We start from the raw sequence: 20,415 nt of genomic DNA, 5'->3' as shown, positions 1-20,415 counted from the left end.
CATAATAATAATAATAATAATAATAATAATAATAATAATAATAATAATAATAATAATAATAATAATAATAATAATAATAAGTCTTCTCCAATATCCTGTCACTCACCTGCTAGATGAGCAGACTGGAAACTAGGTAAACAGGACTTCATAACAGCCTTCCAGAGAGCTGTGGCAGACAATTTCTCACAGTAGTAACATTGCTTGGAAGGAGGGGAAAAAGACATATTCAGTTTCCTTCCAGTAGAAATAGTGAAACTGCAATCTAAAGAAGTTACTTATGTTCCAAACAAGTTCAAAAAATTGAGGCGGTCTGCATCTTTTTTATAAGCAAATATTGGACTGTATAACTAATATGTACTGTAGCAAAATTGGGGAAACAACTTTAGAAAATGAAATACTCTTTCTGATGTTGGTTCACAGAACAAATCCATCTATTAATTATGCTTTTCAGGTAATATTTTTAGTCCACAGCAGTCAAGCAGTCATCTCAAATCCCCAACTCCTCCTCCTCCTCCTCCTCCTTCTGCTCTTCCTCCTCCTAAGCCTCCCTGTGTGTCTCGGAAGCAATCTCTGGATCTGAACCAATTGAGCATGCTTTCTTCGGCTTCTGTATCTCCTGCAAGTGCTTCACAAAGTGAGTCCCGCCCTAAATTCTCCATTAAATCTTCATAGGCTTCTCATGATAAACTTCCTAACCAGCTGATCTGAAGAAACTAAATATCACATGTCCTAAATTGTGTATTAATTGTGCAGCACAAAGCAGGCCTCTTGTTCACTGTATGTACTTTGTTTGCTGTAACTGTATTTGGTTCTTCTGTATAATTATATATGTATGCACCCTCTGTGTATACGTTTTGACTCATTTTATGCAACCAACTTAGGTCTGTCTTTCATACAGCCTGATAATTAATGTAATCATAGAAGTTTCCAAAATACATATCTTTTTTCACTATGTCAATAGTAGCTCATTAAGACCAATTTTAATTTGCATATTTTAAGAAAGTAAAACTATTTGAATGTCATCAATTGTGGTGTAATTGTATCTCTATATGTGTATATAACATGATCAAGTCCCAATATGGTAATAAAATAAAGTTTATAAATTGATTTTTTAAAAACACTCCTATACTGTTTTACAAATCATTGCTGATATCAAAATCATTACAAATCAAAAATATAAGAATAGTTTCAGGATATTAGTGCAGTTTCTTAAATATCTTCAGAACTGATAGAAAGCTGGTTTGGATTTTTCAGCAGCATCAGTTTGATAAATCTCACAATAAAAATAACACTGTGAGTTTTTAACCACCCTTTGAAATATATGGGAGGTGGGGAAGGATCCCTTAGAGCAGGGCTGACAAACTCGTGGCTCGTGGGCCAGATGCGTCATGTGCTGGCCATGCCCACGCCCGGTTTAGCAAAGGGGAAAAAAGTTGCAATATGTCACTTGATGCCACTGTGACGCTGCAAGTTTAACACCCCTGCCTTAGAGTATCTTTTAGACATTTGTCTATTCAGTTCTTGTAGTCCTGTGATTTGCATGTTGCATAATCTAAAATTGTCAGAAAGGGGCTTAACAGATGTCATTTTTATGCCTTCCAGTTTTGCACAAAGAAATATAAAAGGAGCTTTGATAAGTTTTCCCAACTATCTGATTCACCTAATTTTCATTCCACTCCTTATATGCTGCTGGGAAATCCCAGAGACTAGATTGGAAGAAGGCAATGTCAAGAAAATTACATGGGCACATCCACATATTCATGAGGAACCAAACTCAACTTGTAGGAGTGTTCATTTTTCTAGATGTATGTGTTGTTGTATACTTGGCCCCCAGCTTTTAGACATTCAAATTTCTTTCTTTTCTTTCTGCAAAACATGAATGCTTAAAAAAAAAGGGACAAATTTAAAATAGTTTTAGAACTTTTGGATTGTCTTAATTCCATTGATGATATTGCTTCATGCCAATTTACATTTTAAATGCAATCATTAATTGTTGCTTTCTTTCTGTCTGCAAGTTAAGGAAACCAGTGATGGATAATTATTTGTATTTTCTTTTTCACTGTCCAGATTTTTATTCAAGCTGCTTTTCTAATGTTACATTATTGTGCAGATATTAGAAGATTTATATGTTACAATGTTAGATTATTCATTTATTGTTTATAACATTTTAATACTTTAAATACTGAAATTGACATGAGATAGTTAATAGCAGAGGAGTGATGTAAATGTGTCAACAATGTTAGAATGATATAATGGAATAAATAGAACTGGAGTTGCAGATTAAGCATAGTGATATTTTTGTGCCATATGCTTCATTCATCAGAAACAGCAATTATTAACAGAATTGGCTGGATTGGTGGTGGTGTTTTAAAGTGGAGTAAAATATCAAGCTAAGTAAGAGTCCACTAACCTTAGTTTTAAAAAAGGACTGGCCTTTTATAACAAACGAGTGCTTTTTATTTTTCTCAATGAGCAGGGTCTGGAACTCCTAAACCAGCTACTCCTACTCCAACCAACACCCTTTCATCGACCCCACACCCTGCTGATGCTCAGAGCTCAACTCTGATTACCCATTCTGCTACCCTTACACCCCAAGATTCAGGCTTCACCCCTCAGCCCACTTTGCTTACCCCGTTTGCTCAGCAGCAAATGTCTCTGGGCCAGGCATTGCCTGTAATGACCATTCCTCTTTCCACCATGGTAACTTCCATTACTACAGGAACATCTTCCAACCAGGTCATGACAAACACTGCAGGACTTAACTTCATCAATGTAGTGGGCTCTGTGTGGTAAGTTAGTTATTTTATAGTTTATAGTTACTTTCCACCTTGTTCCATGTTGCTGTGAGCCAACTGATGAGTGATGAACTTGAGATGGGTTAACCAATTAATGAAATTTAACATATTTTAGTGCATTTATTTCATTCCATATTCTTAAACATTAGTTGATCATAATTATGTGAACATACAAAAAGTAAACTTTTAGTAAGTTTTTAAAAACTGGTTCAGATTAGTATTTTTATTATTGTATTATTTCTGCGTGTGGGTAATCTGTCCTCCATTCTTACCATCATGAAGTTAGAATTAAAAATAAAGAGAGCATCTGTCATTCTATTCATTCCTTGAATACTGTTCACGTGTTATGTTGTTTAGATATGTTCTAGGTAGCTTTGGGATGGAATATGAGGAACTATAGATATGAATAAATTTTATTCAAATGAAACAAAAGATTTTGTTGTAACTCGATTAGTAAAACTGCATATTATTTCGTACCATGTTAGTCTAATTCTTACCTATTCCTTTTGTACAGTGGAACACAAACATTAATGAGTGGTTCAAATCCCATGTTGGGGGGTAGTACTGGTGCAGTCCCCCCTGCAGGTATAAACCTGAGTAATATTTTACCTTCAGGAAATCTGATGCCAAATGCACTCCCTGCTGCAATGCAGCATACCTCTCAGCCAGGTCAGTATGAAAATCGGACATGCTGAAATGGGATGATGATAATGATGATACCTATTGAAAGTTAAACTTGGGGAAAGAAACTAGAAGGTTACTAACTAGTAAATTGCATAGTATATAGTGATGGGCATTTTGGACTTGATTTACAATTAAAGCCATCTTAATTATTGTCCTAGGTTGCAATCCTCTAGAGCTGTGATGGCGAACCTATGGCACTCATGCCGGAAGTGGCACACAGAGCTATCTCTCCAGGCACACCAGCCGTCGCCTGTTGCTCTTTTGGGTTCCAGTGCGCACGTGCAGTGGCCAGCTGGTCTTTGCCTGTGCGGGAGCACCAGAAACTGGAACCTAAGCTTCCCGGCACGTGCATGTGCGCCGGGGAGCTGCTCTTCCAGTTTCCGGTGCTCCCCCACGCGCATGCCGGGGAGCCGCTCTTCAGGTTTCTGATGTCCCCCCCACACACACACACATTCTCCCATTTTGTCACTCGGTGCCAAAAAGGTTCGCCAACACTGCTCTAGAGTTTTAAGTTTTGTAAGCATATGCAACTGAATTTTCTAATCAGTGACACAGACCCAGACAAATTCTAGGATTCTTTCTATGGAATACTGTAGCTTCTGGTAACTCTACTTTCTTCTCAGTCATCTGTTGATATTTATATGATGGCACTGATCTTCCAAATAACCTGCTGTTAATCAAGTTTTTGATTTAAAATTAAAATTATGTAAGCATTTTAACTTGCTACATTGGTTTCATAATTTTAGCATTTTGCAGAATATTTTATCTGCTATTATGATTTCAGTTTGTGCTCTATTTTTAATCAGTTATTTTATGTGCACTGTATTTAGGATTTGTAAGCAGTTCTTGTGAAGTAATATACTGTAAATATAATAAGCTAATTCTGTTCCTTTTCATGTATATGCCTTCTTCTACCCTGACATGGCAGTAGAGAAAAACTACAGTACTCTGAAAGCTTGAATCATTGCTAGAATTTAAGTATTAAGGTGTTTTAATTCAGTTTACTGAAACAAGATACATTGTACAGTTTCAGTGCAAATTAACTCTACTTAAATTTTAAAGCTCATATAATTTTTATGAGTTTTAAATACTAAAGTATTCCAAATTTTAAAGCTGAGCTTTAAAGTTGGAATATTTTAATATTTAAAACTCATCATTTTTTTGTTTCTCATTAGAGGAGGTATTTTGGAAAAAAATAGTTGCTTCTGTTGAAATGACCAAAATAGCTTTTGTCAATATTAATGGTTAGTTACATTGTTCGCTTCCACTTCAGATGTAATTAAAAGGAAGAAAAAACCACAACATTTTCTTACCTAAATTAATCTCAGCAGGTGTCCCTTTTGGTTTAAAAAATGCTCCAGGCCTTCGCCCATTGAATCTTCTACAGGTATGATAATACATTTGGGCCTGTTTTTCTGTATGATTTCTCAAGACATTGAGTGGGGAAATTACCAGTAGATGTAAATACAAAAACCCTTATGTCCATTGACTAACTAGTAAAACATATTATCCTGTCAAAAATATAGAAGGATATATGTTTCTCTTGATATGAGGTTGGAAAAAATGTCAAAATAAAATTTTTTCATCGCAAAACATTGAGGCAAGGAAATTGTGGATCTGGAAAGCCAGTTCTCTATTTCAAATCTGCAAAAATGTGGAAATTTTGCAATTGAGTTAGGAGACCATCCCTCTGCCTTACTATCTCATTGCTCTTATTATTTTAATTAATTAGTTCACATTTATTGACTGGCCAACACCAATGACTCCAATGTTGGGATTCTCATTGAATTATCCATGCTTTTGTTATATCCTGACCTTGCTTTCTATATGGGCTTACCCTTGAAATAGTCCAGAAGCAAGTTTAAATATATAGCTGCTGATTTGTACACAATGTTGGCAATGCTTTTAATATTTATAATGGCTTTGGAATTTCATTATTAGATGGACTGTCTAACTGATACTATTTAATTTGGACATGAGGATTGGGCTCTTAAAATTTTCCTACTTTCTGAGATACAACTTTGGACACACAGAGAATACTATCTCCTGTATTGGTCTCAAGCTATGACATGTGCTTCCTTCAGAACCACACTCAGACTTAACTGTGCTTTCAGAAAATATTGAAACACATTCCTCCTTTGATGTGTATTTTCAGTTTGAGTTAAATAATTGCCTTTAACTGTTTTTATAAAATTGTGTTTGTTACTTTTAGTGCCCTGTAAGCAAAAAGATGGACCATAAACAAAGTACTGCTATTTTCACAAAGAAAAGTTGATGAGCTTGGTCTGTGGGACATCCAACAAACTAGCTTAAAAGCTCTGCTCAGCACTTGTGCATTTCCACCTCTTACTCCTCCTTCCAGCTGTGACAGAGATTCCAGGCTTTGATCTAGTTGGAAATAAATACATATGTTTTACCTAATGGGGAATAGAATTAGTTGATGTAGGCAATATGAATTCCATGCACATGTACATCTATTGTTGCATAAAATGATACTTGCTGTGGAAAAGTACTTTGGTCACTTTGTTTTAGGCTTCATTTTTACTGTGATTTTACTCTGTAACATCTTTTAGTCCCAATTTTCTTGACGTGGAAAAGGACTAAGGACACTGGGTGGTCAGTTATGAATTCTAAATTCTATATATTTGTGTGCATAACAAATAAAATATGCAACTCTCCCAAGATATGCAATTCTCCTAATTTCTCTCTAAACTTTAACAGCTTGCAGGTGGCTCACTGATATTCAATCCTCTCCAGCAGCAGCAGCAGCAACAGCAACAACAACTCTCCCAGTTTTCATCTCAGCAGCCTACAACTTCTAATCCTCAGCTACAGGGAGATCAGGTAGGCATACCCATTAAGAATAATATAATAAACAATAATCCATGCTGTCTCATATGTTTGCATGTACTGTGTTTCCCCTAAAATAAGATCCATCCCAAAAAAAAAGCCCTATCATGTTTTTGAATGCATGTGCTCAAATTAAGCCCTATCTCCAAAATTAGCCAGGGTGCAGGGGGTGGGACGAGGTAAAAATTAAGCTAGGGTGGACATGGAGGGGTGGAGCTGCCCTACTTACCAGGCCTCGCACATCCCGACACTTGCCTTACCTTCTTCTGTGGCTGCTTCTCACACGCATCGCCACCGGCCTCCATTTCACCTGTTATTGGCTGCAGAGGGCTTTCCAGAAGGCATATGTAGCTGATAAAAGAGCTCTGGATTGATCTGGAGCTCTGTTATCAGCTGCAGAGAGCTTTCCGGAAGGCATCTGAAGGCGAAACGGAAGCCAGGGGGCCCTGAGTGCGTCAATCTAGAGCCCATTTCTCAGCTGCAGAGGGCTTTCCGGAAGGCTCTGACGGTGAAACAGAGGCTGGGGATGACGCGTGCGTGCGGCGGCAAGCGGCTGCAGAAGAAGTGGACTGGCAGCAGGCTCCTGTTGGGTGGGGCTGTTGGTGCCGCCGCCGCGAGGCGAGTCAATAATTAGACCCACCCAAAAAGAAGCCCTAGTTGTTTTTTCGGGGGTCAAAAGAAAATAAGACCTGGTCTTATTTTCAGGGAAACAAGGTAGATATCAACATAACTCCTTTAATTTATGTTGATGATATCACTGGGGAGTTAATCTCCACAATACAATGGAGCTGTCTTCAAAGAAAAGCTATTGTGTACGTGTGAAAGTTTCTGTAATGGCTGGAATTCTGCTAATGCAATTTCAATTCACATGGAATGTTGATTGCCACAGGGAGCCTTCCTATACCTGTAGTTATATTGTATCCTTAGACAAGCAGCTGTTTTCTGACATACTGATATCACAACATTCCATAGAAGGAAGGGTTGTATAACATTGCTCATATGTTCAGTTGCACATGCAGTAGCATTTAACAACAGTATTTATGCTTACATAACACACCATAGTGCTTTACAGCACTCTCTGGGTGGTTTACAATATAAAAGCATTATTTGCATATTGCTCTCACAATCTTGCTCCTCATTTTATTGACCTCAGAAGGGTATGAAACTAAGATGGCATTGATCAAGCTCTTGGCTGACTTCTGGTGTGGGCAGGATGGGGGTTGTAATCCATCCTGATTGTTGATCTCTCAGCAGCTTTTTGATACCATTTAGAGAATCTTGCAAGTTTGATAATACAAATCTCCAATCTCCCACTGTCTCTTTTGCAGCTTGAGAAATAAGGAAGTTCCTTTCTGTGTTTCTTTCTCTGCCCATTATACAGCTGTGGGCTATGCCTTCTCTTATCTGATTTTCCCTAGGCAGCATCTCTTCCCTCAATCTCCCAAGATCAGTCCCACATACCATTACAGATTGACTTTGAAGAGCATTCAGAAACTGCAGCTGATGTAGAAGGATAGTTAATGGTACTGGTTTGTTCCTTACATGTAACACCACTACTTCATGAGCTATGTTAGTATGCTTCCAAATGCAATTCAAGTTGCTGGTTGTCATCTTCAAAGCTCTTCATGGCTTGGGGCTGAGTTATTTAAGAGTCTACCTCTTCTAGTTGTTTCTTCCTGTCCCATCAGTCCTACAAGATAGCATCTTCCCGATCCTGTTTGCTAAGGAATCCAGGTTTATGGGGCCCAGAAGATAAGCTTTTTTTTGCCATAGTGCACTCTGGAACATTCTCCCTCCAGGATTATGTTGGCCCTAAATTTGCTTGCATTTTGTAAATCCCTAAAAACATGGCTGTGTGCTTGGGCTTAGAACCTTAAGCAAGTGAAGAGGCCTGTCTTTTGGCCGTGTGGATGATAACTTTTTTTGCTTCTGTGTATTGTAACTTTTTATATGTATTTGTTTTATTTTTATTATTGTTTGTGGCCCAGAGTTTTTGAGATGGGTAGTAATATAAATTAATTGAACGAATGACTTTGTTCAATTGAGACTTTCATTAAGTTACCAACCTAACTCATACCCTTCCCATAGGAAGCATTCCCTTTACTGGAACGGCAAAATACTTGCTAGTTTTGCCACACATTAGAATTTTATTAAACGTCTGAGTTTGTTGATTTTTCAGGAAATATGATTGTTTCGAGCTTGAGGGAGGGAGGAAGCAAAAAGAATTATATTAAGAAATTGGAAAAATGATATTATTCCAGATGTCAAGGAATGGTTGTCAGAAATATGTAATTTATCTGTTTGGAGAAGGCAATATTCTTTACTAATCGAAGGATGCAGCAGTATGTTTCACTATAGCAGAATGGCAGAGATTCTGTATTATCTTAAGTAATATTAAGCAATATTTTAATTGTTTATTTTATAGTAGTAATTTCATTGCTATACCAGTGACTATTGATAAATATAAAATATAAGTTAGATTTTTTTTCTTTTTTTCTTAGTTTGTATTTTTAGTTTGTACTTTTAATTTTTTTAAAAAAAAAATCTTCTTGATGTTGTGGTTAAGGTGCTGGTCCAGAAACCTGGGGACTATGACTTCTAGGGCTCCCTTAGGCATAAAATCCATTTGGGTGATTCGGGCCCAATTACTTTCTTTCTGCCCAACCCATTTCAGAGTGTTGTTGTGGGGAAAATAGTATGCAGGAATATGTTGTTTTTCTCTGGGGCAGTTGTGATGTGATTGGGTTTTGGAGAACATTGTCATTAGTCTGTTGCCACAGTTGGAACATCTGATTGCATTTTGGTGTGCTAAAGTTATCCCAGGTCAAAGGGGCTTATTAGAACAGTTCACCCTAAGCATCTGGAAGTTATCCCAGGTCAAAGGGGCTTATTAGAACAGTTCACCCTAAGCATCTGGTAGACCTGGCTGGTTTCCAGAAATAGCTTGAGATGTTCTATGAGTATCTAATCAGCAGTCCAGCTGAGAGCTTGGTCACAGCCTGGAATGGGTGAGTGTCAGAGATTTAGATTGCCACTAAAGTGGCTTCTTCCTGTACACTGATATCAATGTGCACTTTGATTTTATGAGGAAATCCTGGAGATGAAGCATCAGAAGAAACATATAGTGTCTTTGGAGGAAGATGAAGACTGAAATTGACCAAACATGAATAAGAACCCACATTAGGAATTACATTGTGGTGATAAGGATGGTGAAATTGCATGATTTCTTTATCCTTATTGCAACCGCTGATAGCTCCTTACCGGCTCTATTTAACCCTGTCCCTATTTGGGAGGAATGAATCAGTAGGATCATGTGCAGGCCCATTATGAGAAATGTTTCTACTATATGAAACATTTCATATATAAGAAACAACTATATAAGTTGCTCCAGAACGACGACTCAACAGATGCCAAGGCTGGAGCTTGCAAGTTTAACTAGAGTTAAACTTTAGAGTCTGTGACGACTTCTTTTTTTTTTTTTTGCATAAAGTTTTTTATTTTTTAATGTGTCAAAGTTTCATTTTCAATTAAACAGTGTGTTGTCTGGTATAAATAGTTTGAAAGATGTAGTCATAATGTTTACAACAATATTCATTACACTGATATTAATTCTATAATAATAAAAATAATAATCATACTATTTACTTCTCTATTTTAACAAATCTCCCTTATTTCATTAATCTTTTTCTTTTATTTCCATGTTTCTAACTTCTGTTTTTGTTATCTAACCATTGATAAAATAAATCCCATATCATAAAATATTCAGTTTGTTCCTTTTCCTTAATTACAAGTGTTAATTTATTCATTTCTGCACATTCTAATATTTTTTATCACATTTTCATCTGTAGGGATCTCTTCACTTTTCCACTGTTGTGCAAATACAATTTTGGCTGCAGTTAATACATGTAGGATCAAATATGTATTAGAGCCTGTGACTTTTAAGAAGTGGACAGAGTTCTCTAGTGTGGGAGTTCATCCATCTGTTTGTTTGATCCAAGTCACTCATGCTTGGTTTAAGGCCACTCAGGAGATGATTTGTGATTGTAAGTGATATCCACCTTCTTAGAAGAGTCCATTACTCTACCCAATGATCCTGGATATTTCCATTCAGATTTCACGCTCCATTTTCTGGGGAACTTGGTGCAGACAATGGTTTGGCTCCAGCTCTAGATTATCCTGGAGGAAATTAATTATCTGGATCTGTTTCAGTTTAGCTTTAGGCATATATTGGAGGGGAGTTATTTCTGACTAAGGGTTAACTTTAGTACCTTCTAGAACTATGTTCTGCATTGTTGCAGCCTCATTAGTATTAATACACAGATGACAAACTGAACTACAGTTATAAGTCAAGAACCTCTGTTTGAGGTGTGTTTATAAACGAAGAATTCATGGTGTATATACTTAAGTAAGTTTTCCATCAGAGTTAATAAAAGAAAGTTTCTGCTATAAAGTGGTAAAATCACTAAGAGGTATTAGCTGTCTCGTTTACAAAATCTTGTTTTCAATGAAACTATGTATCAAACTAAGAAATGCTTTGAAATGTATTTCTTCCTAAAGGAAAATAAATAAACTAACTATACAGATCATAAATATGTTTTGATATATCAACTTTTTTGCTAGGGTTCTGAGGAAGCGCCCCCAAACCAAGATCAATCCTTATCTGCTCAGCAAACTGCTGTTGTTAACTTGACTGGCGTAGGGAACTTTATCCAACCTCAGGCAGCAGGTACGTGTATTGAAGAACCAGCTTTATGGCGTGTTCCTGTGCAAATTCATTTTTAAAATCATGTTTCCTACCATGGGAGTATTCTAGCAGTAAATATACAACTCTGGACACATATGTCCTTATATGAATTTTCTTTTTAATCAAATACTGTGTTGTTCAATATATACACTTTATTAAATGAATGAACAAACAAAAAGTCAGACTTACAGATTTCCAGGTTTAATGTTTTCACTGGTTTCTTATAAAACCAATCAGAACCAAACAAGGGCTGGAAGGGAACTTGGAAGTGTTTTAGTCCAGCCCCTTGCCCATGGCAGGAGACTTTATATCATCCTGGACAAATGGTTGTCCAATCCTTTCTTTAAAACTTCCTGTGATGGTGCACCCACAACTCTGAGATGCAAGTTGTTCCATTGGCTAATTATTCCCTCTGTCAGGAAGTTTATCCTTCGTTCCAGGTTGGATTTCTCTGTAACTAACTTCTGCTCATTGCTTCTTGTCCTGCCCTCATGTGTTTTAGAGAATAAGGTGACTTCGTCTTCTCTGCGACAACCCCTCAAGTATTAGAAGACAGCTGCCATGTCACTCCTAATTCTTGTCTTTGTTAGGCTAGACATACCTAGTTGTTCTAACCATTCCTGGTAAAATTTATCCTACAGACCCCTTATCATCTTAGTTGCTCTTCTTTGTATTCTTACTAGGGTCTCATCATTTTTATATCAAGATGACCAAAACTGTATGCAGTATTCCAAGCATGGCCCCACTAGTGCAGTATGAAGTGGCATTATCATTTCTTGTGATTTTAATGCTATCCCTCAGATTATGTAGCCCAGGACTGCATTGGTTTTTTTGGCAGCTAGTTTATATTTAAGTTATGGTTTGCTAGGACAATTACATCCCTCTCATAGTCATAATTATTGAGCCAGGTACTGCCTATTCTATACCTGTGCATTTGACTTATCGTGCCTAGGTGCAAGATGTCACTTTTCTCACCACTGAACTGCATCTTGTCAGCTAGGGCTGAAGTCTGTCAAGATCCTTCTGAATCTTGAGTCTATCCTCCAAAGTATTAGCAATTCCCCCCAACTTGGTGTTATCAGCAGATATGATCTTTCCTATCCCCTCATCTAGATCATTTATAAAGATGTTGAAGAGCACCAGTCCTGAAACAGAACTTTGAGGTAGTCCAAAGCATACTTCCCTCCATGTAGATGCAGTTTCATTGAGGACTAAATGTTGAATGTGGTTTGTCAGCCAACTGCTAATCAGTCTGATGATGGTACTGTTATCATTTTATCAAGAAGCATGCTGGAGCCTATTCTGTCAAATGCCTTATTAAAGTCCAAGTAAACTATCTACAATATTTCCTTGATCCATTAATTTAGTCATTTTACCTAACAAAGCAGTAAGAGTTGTCTGGCATGATTTGTTTTTTAATAAAAGCATGTGGCTTCTAGTAATCACTTTGTTCGTTTCTAGGTGCTCACAAAACCCTCCGCTTGATTATCCTTTCCAGGATTTTCCTGGATATTGATGTCAACCTGATTTGTCTGTAGTTTCCTTGATTCACTTTTTCCCTTTTTTGTATATTGGAACTACATCAGCTTTTTTCCAGTCCTCTGACAGTTCCTGTGTGCTCCAGGAGCTATGAAAGATTTTGCTCAGTGATTTCGAGATCACATCTGCCAGCTCCTTCAGGACCCTGAGTTGTAAACCATCTGGTCCTGACGATTTGAGCATGTCTGAAGTGCATGGGTGTTTGCTTACCGATTTCTTGCCCATTTTGACCTGCATTCCTGTTCTGTCTGCCATGGTGCTGCTTTTGGAAGTTTGGATTATTTTTTTCCTTTTGTGTGAAGATAGAGGCAATGAACATATTAAGCAGTTTTGCTTTCTTTCTGTTGCCCATGACCTACTTGCCATCTTCTCCCATTAATGGACTGATCATTTCCTTGACTTTCTTCCTATCTTTTACCTATTAAAAGAAATCTTTTTGTTATTTTTGGCATTTGTTGCAAGCCTTAGTTCATTTTGAACCTTAGCTTTCTTAACCCTTGTTGTTGTTGTTTTTTTAAACATAGATAAAATACATCTTTTTAGAGCAAGGGTTTGATCCGGTATGAAATAATTACAATTGCTCACACTCCCTTCCAAATTTCATCCATTAACATCTTAAAAAGGAAAAAAAGAAAGAAAAAAAACCACAAAGAAATCCAAACCCAATTTTTATCACTCAGTCTAACATCTTATTCTAAATATTTGGCATTCTACTATATCGCCCTAAATCTTAAACTCCAACTATAGACAGTTCTTTGTTATATTCATTTATCATTTTAACAATCAGTATTTCATATATGTTCCTTACTTCTAAGACCAAATTAAATCAGTATTTTTCTTAAATCACATCTAATGTCCATAATTTTAACATAGAATATTTTACTCCTCTCTTAAAATCCTTCAAAATCAATTCACTTTAAAATTTATTCCACATTTTCATCTATAATTAATTATTCCCAAAATGCTTTGTTTTTGCTAATTACGAGCTTCTTTTCCATTGCAACTAGTTCTAATATTTATTTATTTATTTATTTATTTATTTATTTATTTATTTATTTATTTATTTATTTATTTATTTATTTATTTATTTATTTATTTATTTATTTATTAGATTTGTATACCGCCCTACTCCCGAAGGACTCAGGGCAGTGAACAGCCAAAAAATAAAATACATATAATACAAATGTTAAAAAACCATTAAAATACAATTAAATAATTTGGCCCAGAAAAACAAAATTCAAAACACCCCAAATTTATAAGACAAATTTAAAATTTAAAAATTTAAAAAATTTAAAAACTGTTTAAAAAGAGGTTAGGCCAGGCCGGCCTGCTGAAATAGGAATTTTTTTTTTTAATAAAAAAAGTTTTTATTTTTTATAAATAAACAAACAAACAATACACAATCAATCATTCACTGTATCATCTAAATACATCTTTTGTGTCTTCTTCTTGCTCCGCCAATATTTATCATATCTTAATATTATCATTTCATTTATTATAACATTTCCCCCACATTTCTTACTTCTCTATTAATACACTTATCTCTCCTTTTATTTTATTAGAAATTTTACAACAATTTCATCCCCACACAACCTTCAACCCCCCCCTCCCACACATCCCCGACTTCCCAGAGCAAAAACAGGGTATAACATTTAACAAACCTAAGCTAAAATATGCTAATTTACTACAAGATTCAAAACTCCCTCACGTTCTTTTAACTCCCCTTTTAAAAGTTATTCATCAACCTTCCTTTTATAAATTCTCTTATCACATTTCACATTTATTACTAAAATCCTTTCCTTACCTTCTTTTTCAGCATTGCTCCCTAGTAAAATTCTAAATTAAACATTTATCCTCTTTGGTCATTCATAAACCACTTGCCAATTTCTGATTGTAATAAAACATTCTTCAGAATATAACCTCAGAAATACTGTTAATCCATTGGGTTAAGTTATTTCTAAATCTTAAATTCATTCTTCAAAATATAAGTTTCAAAAAGCTATCCATTAAATTTTAAATTAAACATTTTGATACCTCAGTAACTTTTAAAAAGCTATCCATTTTTAGTTAAACATTTTTATTTCAATAAAACATTCTTCAAAATATAACCCTCAAAAGGCTATCCCTTAAATTATATCCAAAGATAAATATAATAAAACACTTCCTTTATATCATTGTCTTGAAAAATACTAATTTCAGTAAACTTTTCAGATTTATTACAAAGATCCTCCCCAAAAGAAATTAATCTTCCATTCTTCCTTTCTTTCTATATTTTTTCCAGTCCTTCTTCTTCGATAATACTTTCTTCTTCAGCATTGCTCCTCCCCCTGCTTTTATTTTCGAGAATTTTTCTCTTCTCCATTTTTTCCTGGCTTTTTTACAAACTCTCTTCTTTCTTTCTTTCTTCTCCAGTCTCACTCCTCCGCCACAATCCTGTTCTCCTCGCAAAGTAATTCCTCTCGGTAAAAACACCTCTTTAACTGCGATTGAGAATCCATCCCTGCAACAAAGTTGTAAAGTTCCACTTCGAATCTTCCTTTTTGTATAAAAAATCCCAACAGCTCCTGACAATTCTCCATTTGCCTGTATCAAAATCTCTGGAGGAATATCTCTCAATATTTCCTGGTTACACTTCTTTAAGCCTCTCTGCTCCTCTCTCTCAATTTGAAGAACCTCTATTTCATTTTCCAAAGACACAATAAACTGGGTTTTTTCTTCCGCTTCCTCTTCACTTATATCTTTGTTTGGGATTTGAGTAAAATCCTTCTTAAGAGACCCTTCAATTCTTTCCACGAACGTAGAGGCAAATGATTCCAAAACTTCTTCCAAAAGATCCACAGTCAGCATTTGTGAGCCTTCATCACTTTCAAAAAGGCCAGACATTTTTTTTCCTTAGATATAATTATTAAATCCTTCTCCTTTTAAAATAAAATCCTCTTCTTTTAAACGGGCTTTCAACACCACATAATGCTTTGTATCTAAGTTTCACTTCTCCACGTCCCATTAGAGTCACACGCCATCTTACTTTCCCTTTCTACATAGAGCTTCAGAGGAAAGTGATAGATTTTGGAGTTAAAGTTTAATACTTGCAATTTTCGTTTCTCCTGTATTTGCTCTGCCAGCTTTCAAATCCAATTTTTTTTCCCCTTAAAATTAAGTTGCTGATGCTGGTGTGGTCGCGATGCCTCGTTCTGCATAAAGCAGACTCGTCCCGGATCCAGAGCACTGAAGAGCTTTCAGGGAGCTCTCACCCTGCAAACCCCAGGCTTAAAAAAAAAAAAACCTGGGGGTCTAGGGGAGCTCTACCCAAACCCCTCTGCTCTTCTCTCCCCCTTTTTCCCAGGAGGAGAGTTTCGAGCCGCTAGACAGCTAATTTTCGCTGTTCTAGCGGCAAACGGAATCACGGGGCTGGAGCTCCTAAAGGAGCATCCATCGGCGATTGCGGAGCCACAGGAAGTCCGAAATAGGAATGTTTAGAGGGCACGGCGGAAAGCGTGCAGGTCTGTAATCCTCCGTATCTCCAGGGGGAGCTTGTTCCAGATGGCAGGTGCTCCCACAGAGAAGGCTCTTCCCCTGGGGGCCACCAGTTGACACTTTTTGACCGACGGCACCCTAAAAAGCCCCTCTCTATGGGAGCGTACTGGTCAGTGAGAAGCTACTGGTGGCAGAAGGCGGTCTCATAGATACCCCGGTCCTAGGCCATGGAGCGCTCTAAAGGTGGTAACCAAAACCTTGAAGCGCACCCGGAAGACCATCGGGAGCCAGTGCAGCTCACGCAGGAGGAGCTTTTTAGGGTGCCGTCGCTCCCATAACCACCCGAGCGGCCGCATTCTGGACCAGCTGGAGCCTCCGGATGCTCCTCAAGGGGAGCCCCATGTAGAGAGCATTGCATTTAACTGGTTCATAACTTAAATAGCTATTCCCCAGCAGTATTTTCCTCCACTTCTATTAATCTGGCTTTTACTGTTCTTCAAAAATATCTCCTTCACTCCTCCTAGGTTTATTTTAGGCTGGATCGCAGCTTAGTTAGCTGTTTCCCAGGGATGCTTTCCTCCACTCCTAACCTTATATTTAACTGGTTCACAGTTTGGCTTTAACTGCTCTCCAGTATTATCTCCTCCACTCCTCCTAAGTTTATTTTTGGCTGGTTCATAGCTTAATCAGCTGTTTCCAAGGGATGTTTTCCTCCACTCCTAACCTTATATTTAACTAGTTCACAGTTTGGCTTTAACTGCTCTCCAGCATTATTTATTTATTTATTCCGTAGGACTCAAGGCGGTGTACAGTCAAGAAAAATATAGATACACAAAGATCAAAAAATTGCTAATTAAAATTATTATTATAACATAGTTTGGCCCAATTAAATAGAACCTAAAATTAGATAACATTTTAAAAACATTCACATGTTCATATGTTTAGCCCCGCCTGTTGGAACATCAGGGTTTTGAGGGCACGGCGGAAAGCACGGAGATCAAGGATATTTCGTATCTCAGGGGGCAGTTCATTCCAAAGTGTTGGAGCCCTCACAGAGAAGGCCCTCCCCCTGGCAGTCGCCAGTCGGCATAATTTGACTGACGGTACCCTGAGTAGTCCCTCCCTGTGAGAACGAACTGGTCGGTGGGAGGCTATTGGTGGCAAAAGACGGTCTCATAGGTACCCAAGTCCTAAGCCATGGAGCGCTTTAAAGGTGATAACTAACACCTTGAATCGCACCCGGAAGACCACTGGGAGCCAGTGCAGCTTGCTCCCTTACATGGGCACAACGAGCTGCGCCCATAATCACCCGCGCGGCTACATTCTGGACCAGTTGGAGCCTCCGGGTGCTTTTCAAGGGGAGCCCCATGTAGAGAGCATTACAGTAGTCCATACAGGAGGTGACTAGGGCATGAGTGACCGTGCGCAAGGCATCCCGATCCAGAAAGGGACGCAACTGGCGGATCAGGCGAACCTGATAAAAGGCACCCCTGGCCACGGCCATCAAATGATCTTCTAAAGATAGCTGTGAATCCAGGAGGACATCCAAGTTGTGGGCCCTCACTGTGGGGAGCAAGATCTCATCCCCAATTGTCAGTGATGGTACCAGTTGACTATACCGGGACGCCGGAAGCCACAGCCACTCAGTCTTGGAGGGGTTGAGTCTGAGCTTGTTTCTCCCCATCCAGATCCGCATGGCCTCCAGGCAACGGGACATCACAGCAAGGGCATCATTGGGGTGGACTGGGGTGGAGATGTATAGCTGTGTGTCATCAGCATACTGATGAACACTCACCCCGAAACCACGGATGATCTCGCCTAGCGGTTTTACATAAATGTTGAACAGAAGGGGTGAGAGGACTGACCCTTGTGGCACCCCACAAATAAGGTGCCTCGAGGTCGACCTCTGCCCCCCTGCCAACACAAACTGCGAACGGTCAGAGAGGAAGAAGGAGAACCACCGAAGCACGGTGCCCCCTATTCCTAACCCCTCCAGCTGGTGCAGTAAGATACCATGGTCGATGGTATCAAAAGCCGCTGAGAGATCTAATAGGACCAGGATAGAGGAGCAACCTCTGTCCCGAGCCCTCCAGAGATCATCCACCAACGCGACCAGTACCGTTTCCATGCTATATCGTGACCTGAAGCCCGACTGGAATGGATCCAGATAGACAACTTCATCCAGGTATTGGGGTAGTTGTCGTGCCACCACACTCTCAACAACCTTTGCAACAAAGCGAAGATTGGAGACTGGACAATAATTTGATAATATAGCCGGGTCCAGGGAAGGCTTCTTGAGGAGGGGCTTCAGAACCGCCTCTTTCAAGGCGGCGGGAAAGACACCCTCACTCAGAGAAGCATTTATAATCCCCTGGAGCCAGCCTCGTGTAACCTCTCAGGAGGCCAGTACCAACCAGGAGGGACACGGGTCCAATAAACGTGGCAGCGTTAAGCTTGCCCAGAATCCTGTCCACGTCCTCAGGAGCCACAGAATCAAACTCTTCCCAGATAACGCTCTCAAGACCTACCCCCGTCTCCTCCCCTGGATCTACCCAATCGGAGTTCAGGCCTTCCCGAATCTGAGCGACTTTATCATGCAGGAATTGTACAAAATCCTCAGCTCGACCCTGTAAGGGATCTTCCCGTACCCCTACCTGAAGTAGGGAGCGGGTCACCCTAAACAGCGCGGCTGGGCGGTTCTCTGCAGATGCAATAAGAGCAGAGAAGTAGCTAGACTTCGCTGCTCTTATCGCCACTAGGTAGGTCTTAATATAAGATCTCACCTGTGTTCGGTCAGATTCAGATTGGCCTGTCCTCCAATCGCTCTCCAGGCATCTTTTCCGACGCTTCATCTCTCTCAGCTACTCAGAAAATCAAGGAGCTAGACGAGATCGGCATCGGATCAGAGGCCGCAAAGGCACGACGCGGTCCAAGGCCCCAGTAGCCGCCCTGTCCCAGGCGACCACCAGGTCCTCAGTCGAGTCGTGAGCCAGAGTCTCAGGAAATGGCTCAAGCTTCGTCAGGAACCTTTCAGAGTCCATCAGGTGCCTGGGACGGAACCATTTGGTTGGTTCCATCACCCTGCGGTGGGTGGAAGTGACTTGAAAGTCCATGTGAAGGAGAGAATGATCAGACCATGACAAGGGCTTGATGTCTATATCCCCTATTCTTAGATCATTCAGCCACTGATCAGAGACAAAAATCAAGTTCAGAGTGTGATTCCCCAATGGGTGGGGCCTTTAACTACCTGGGTCAGGTCCATGGCCATTATGGAAGCCATGAACTTCTGAGCTGACATCTCTGACATCTCACCAGCGGATGGCAGGTTAAAATCCCCCATAACAATAAATCTGGGGGTTTCCACCGCCATCCCGGCTATAATGTCGAGCAGCTCAGGCAGGACCACTGTTACGTGGCAGGGAGCTAGGTACGCAATCAGTAGGCCCATCTGAATCCCCCGACCCCACTTCACAAGGAGGGACTCACATCCGGCTATCTGAGGAACAGTGGCCTCCCTCGGGCAAAGACTTTTTCTAATGATTGCTGCCACTTCCCCACCCCTTCCCTGAGTCCTTGGCTGATGGAATGCACGGAAACCTGGTGGGCACATTTCCACAAGGGGAACTCCTCCCTCCTGGCCTAACCAGGTCTCCGTAATCCCTGCCAGGTCAGCACCCCCCTCTGAAATAAGATCATGAATGAGGGGGGCTTTATTTACCACTGACCTGGCATTACATAACATCAGCCGTAGACCCAGGGTCTGAGACTCTGAATAACCCGGGAAACGAGCAATGCTTTGGGGGTCGGAGTGCGCAATTGCTCGTAAACATCGAGTGCGCACTCCCGAAACATAATATGGCCCCCTGCAGCCATCATATCTACCCCTCCCACTTACTATACTAATGCCCATCACTTTATCCCCCTGCATCCTTGTCAGATTTCTGTCCCCATCCTCCCCACCGTGATCATGAGACCCATTACCCCTTTCAGTGGATTTATGGATCCCCCCAGATCCATTCCCACAATCCCTCCCAGAACCCCTTAAAATAGAATTTAAAGATTTATCTAAAAAACCCCAAAGCCGTCGGTTTTTTGCAAACCACCTCTCGGGGTTCCAAAACTTGTCCTCAAGGGCGGCCCTCGATAACTGAGAGGGCCAGACGTGCGAGAGGGGGGAATCCCACAGTGCAAGGAGCTCCGCAATTGAATACATCGAAGATAGGAGCGAGTTGAAGGAGATGAAGGATCATTTTCTTCTAAGAGTGTTAGAGATGGTTAAGACATGTAATTAAAAATAAGGGAGGAAATAGATGTTAAAGGAAGACCAGT

At 39.4% G+C, this 20,415-nt stretch overlaps 1 protein-coding gene across 41 annotated transcripts in view; it reads left to right on the top strand.

Annotated features, from left to right (window-relative positions):
* The window catches only part of SUPT20H (SPT20 homolog, SAGA complex component), a 72,449-nt gene that overhangs the window by 46,845 nt on the left and 5,189 nt on the right, over positions 1-20,415 (top strand). For 10 of the 41 annotated variants that reach the window (XM_087888386.1, XM_087888385.1, XM_034411183.2 and 7 more), the window contains 6 exons: positions 452-634; positions 2,477-2,789; positions 3,310-3,464; positions 4,808-4,866; positions 6,201-6,323; positions 10,950-11,055. In XM_087888386.1, coding sequence (XP_087744512.1) covers positions 452-634; positions 2,477-2,789; positions 3,310-3,464; positions 4,808-4,866; positions 6,201-6,323; positions 10,950-11,055 — 939 coding nt within the window. Of the gene's footprint in view, positions 1-451; positions 635-2,476; positions 2,790-3,309; positions 3,465-4,752; positions 4,867-6,200; positions 6,324-10,949; positions 11,056-20,415 lie in introns of all 41 variants that reach the window. The other 31 variants (XM_034411192.3, XM_034411191.3, XM_034411184.3 and 28 more) reach the window with 9 other exon arrangements.

Source organism: Pantherophis guttatus, chromosome 2 (assembly GCF_059756535.1).
Source record: "Pantherophis guttatus breed Tessera chromosome 2, ASM5975653v1, whole genome shotgun sequence".
NCBI classification, from domain to species: Eukaryota; Metazoa; Chordata; class Lepidosauria; order Squamata; family Colubridae; genus Pantherophis; species Pantherophis guttatus.
The sequence above is the reverse complement of the archived record's forward strand: the minus strand, read 5'-3'. Positions and strand labels throughout refer to the sequence as shown.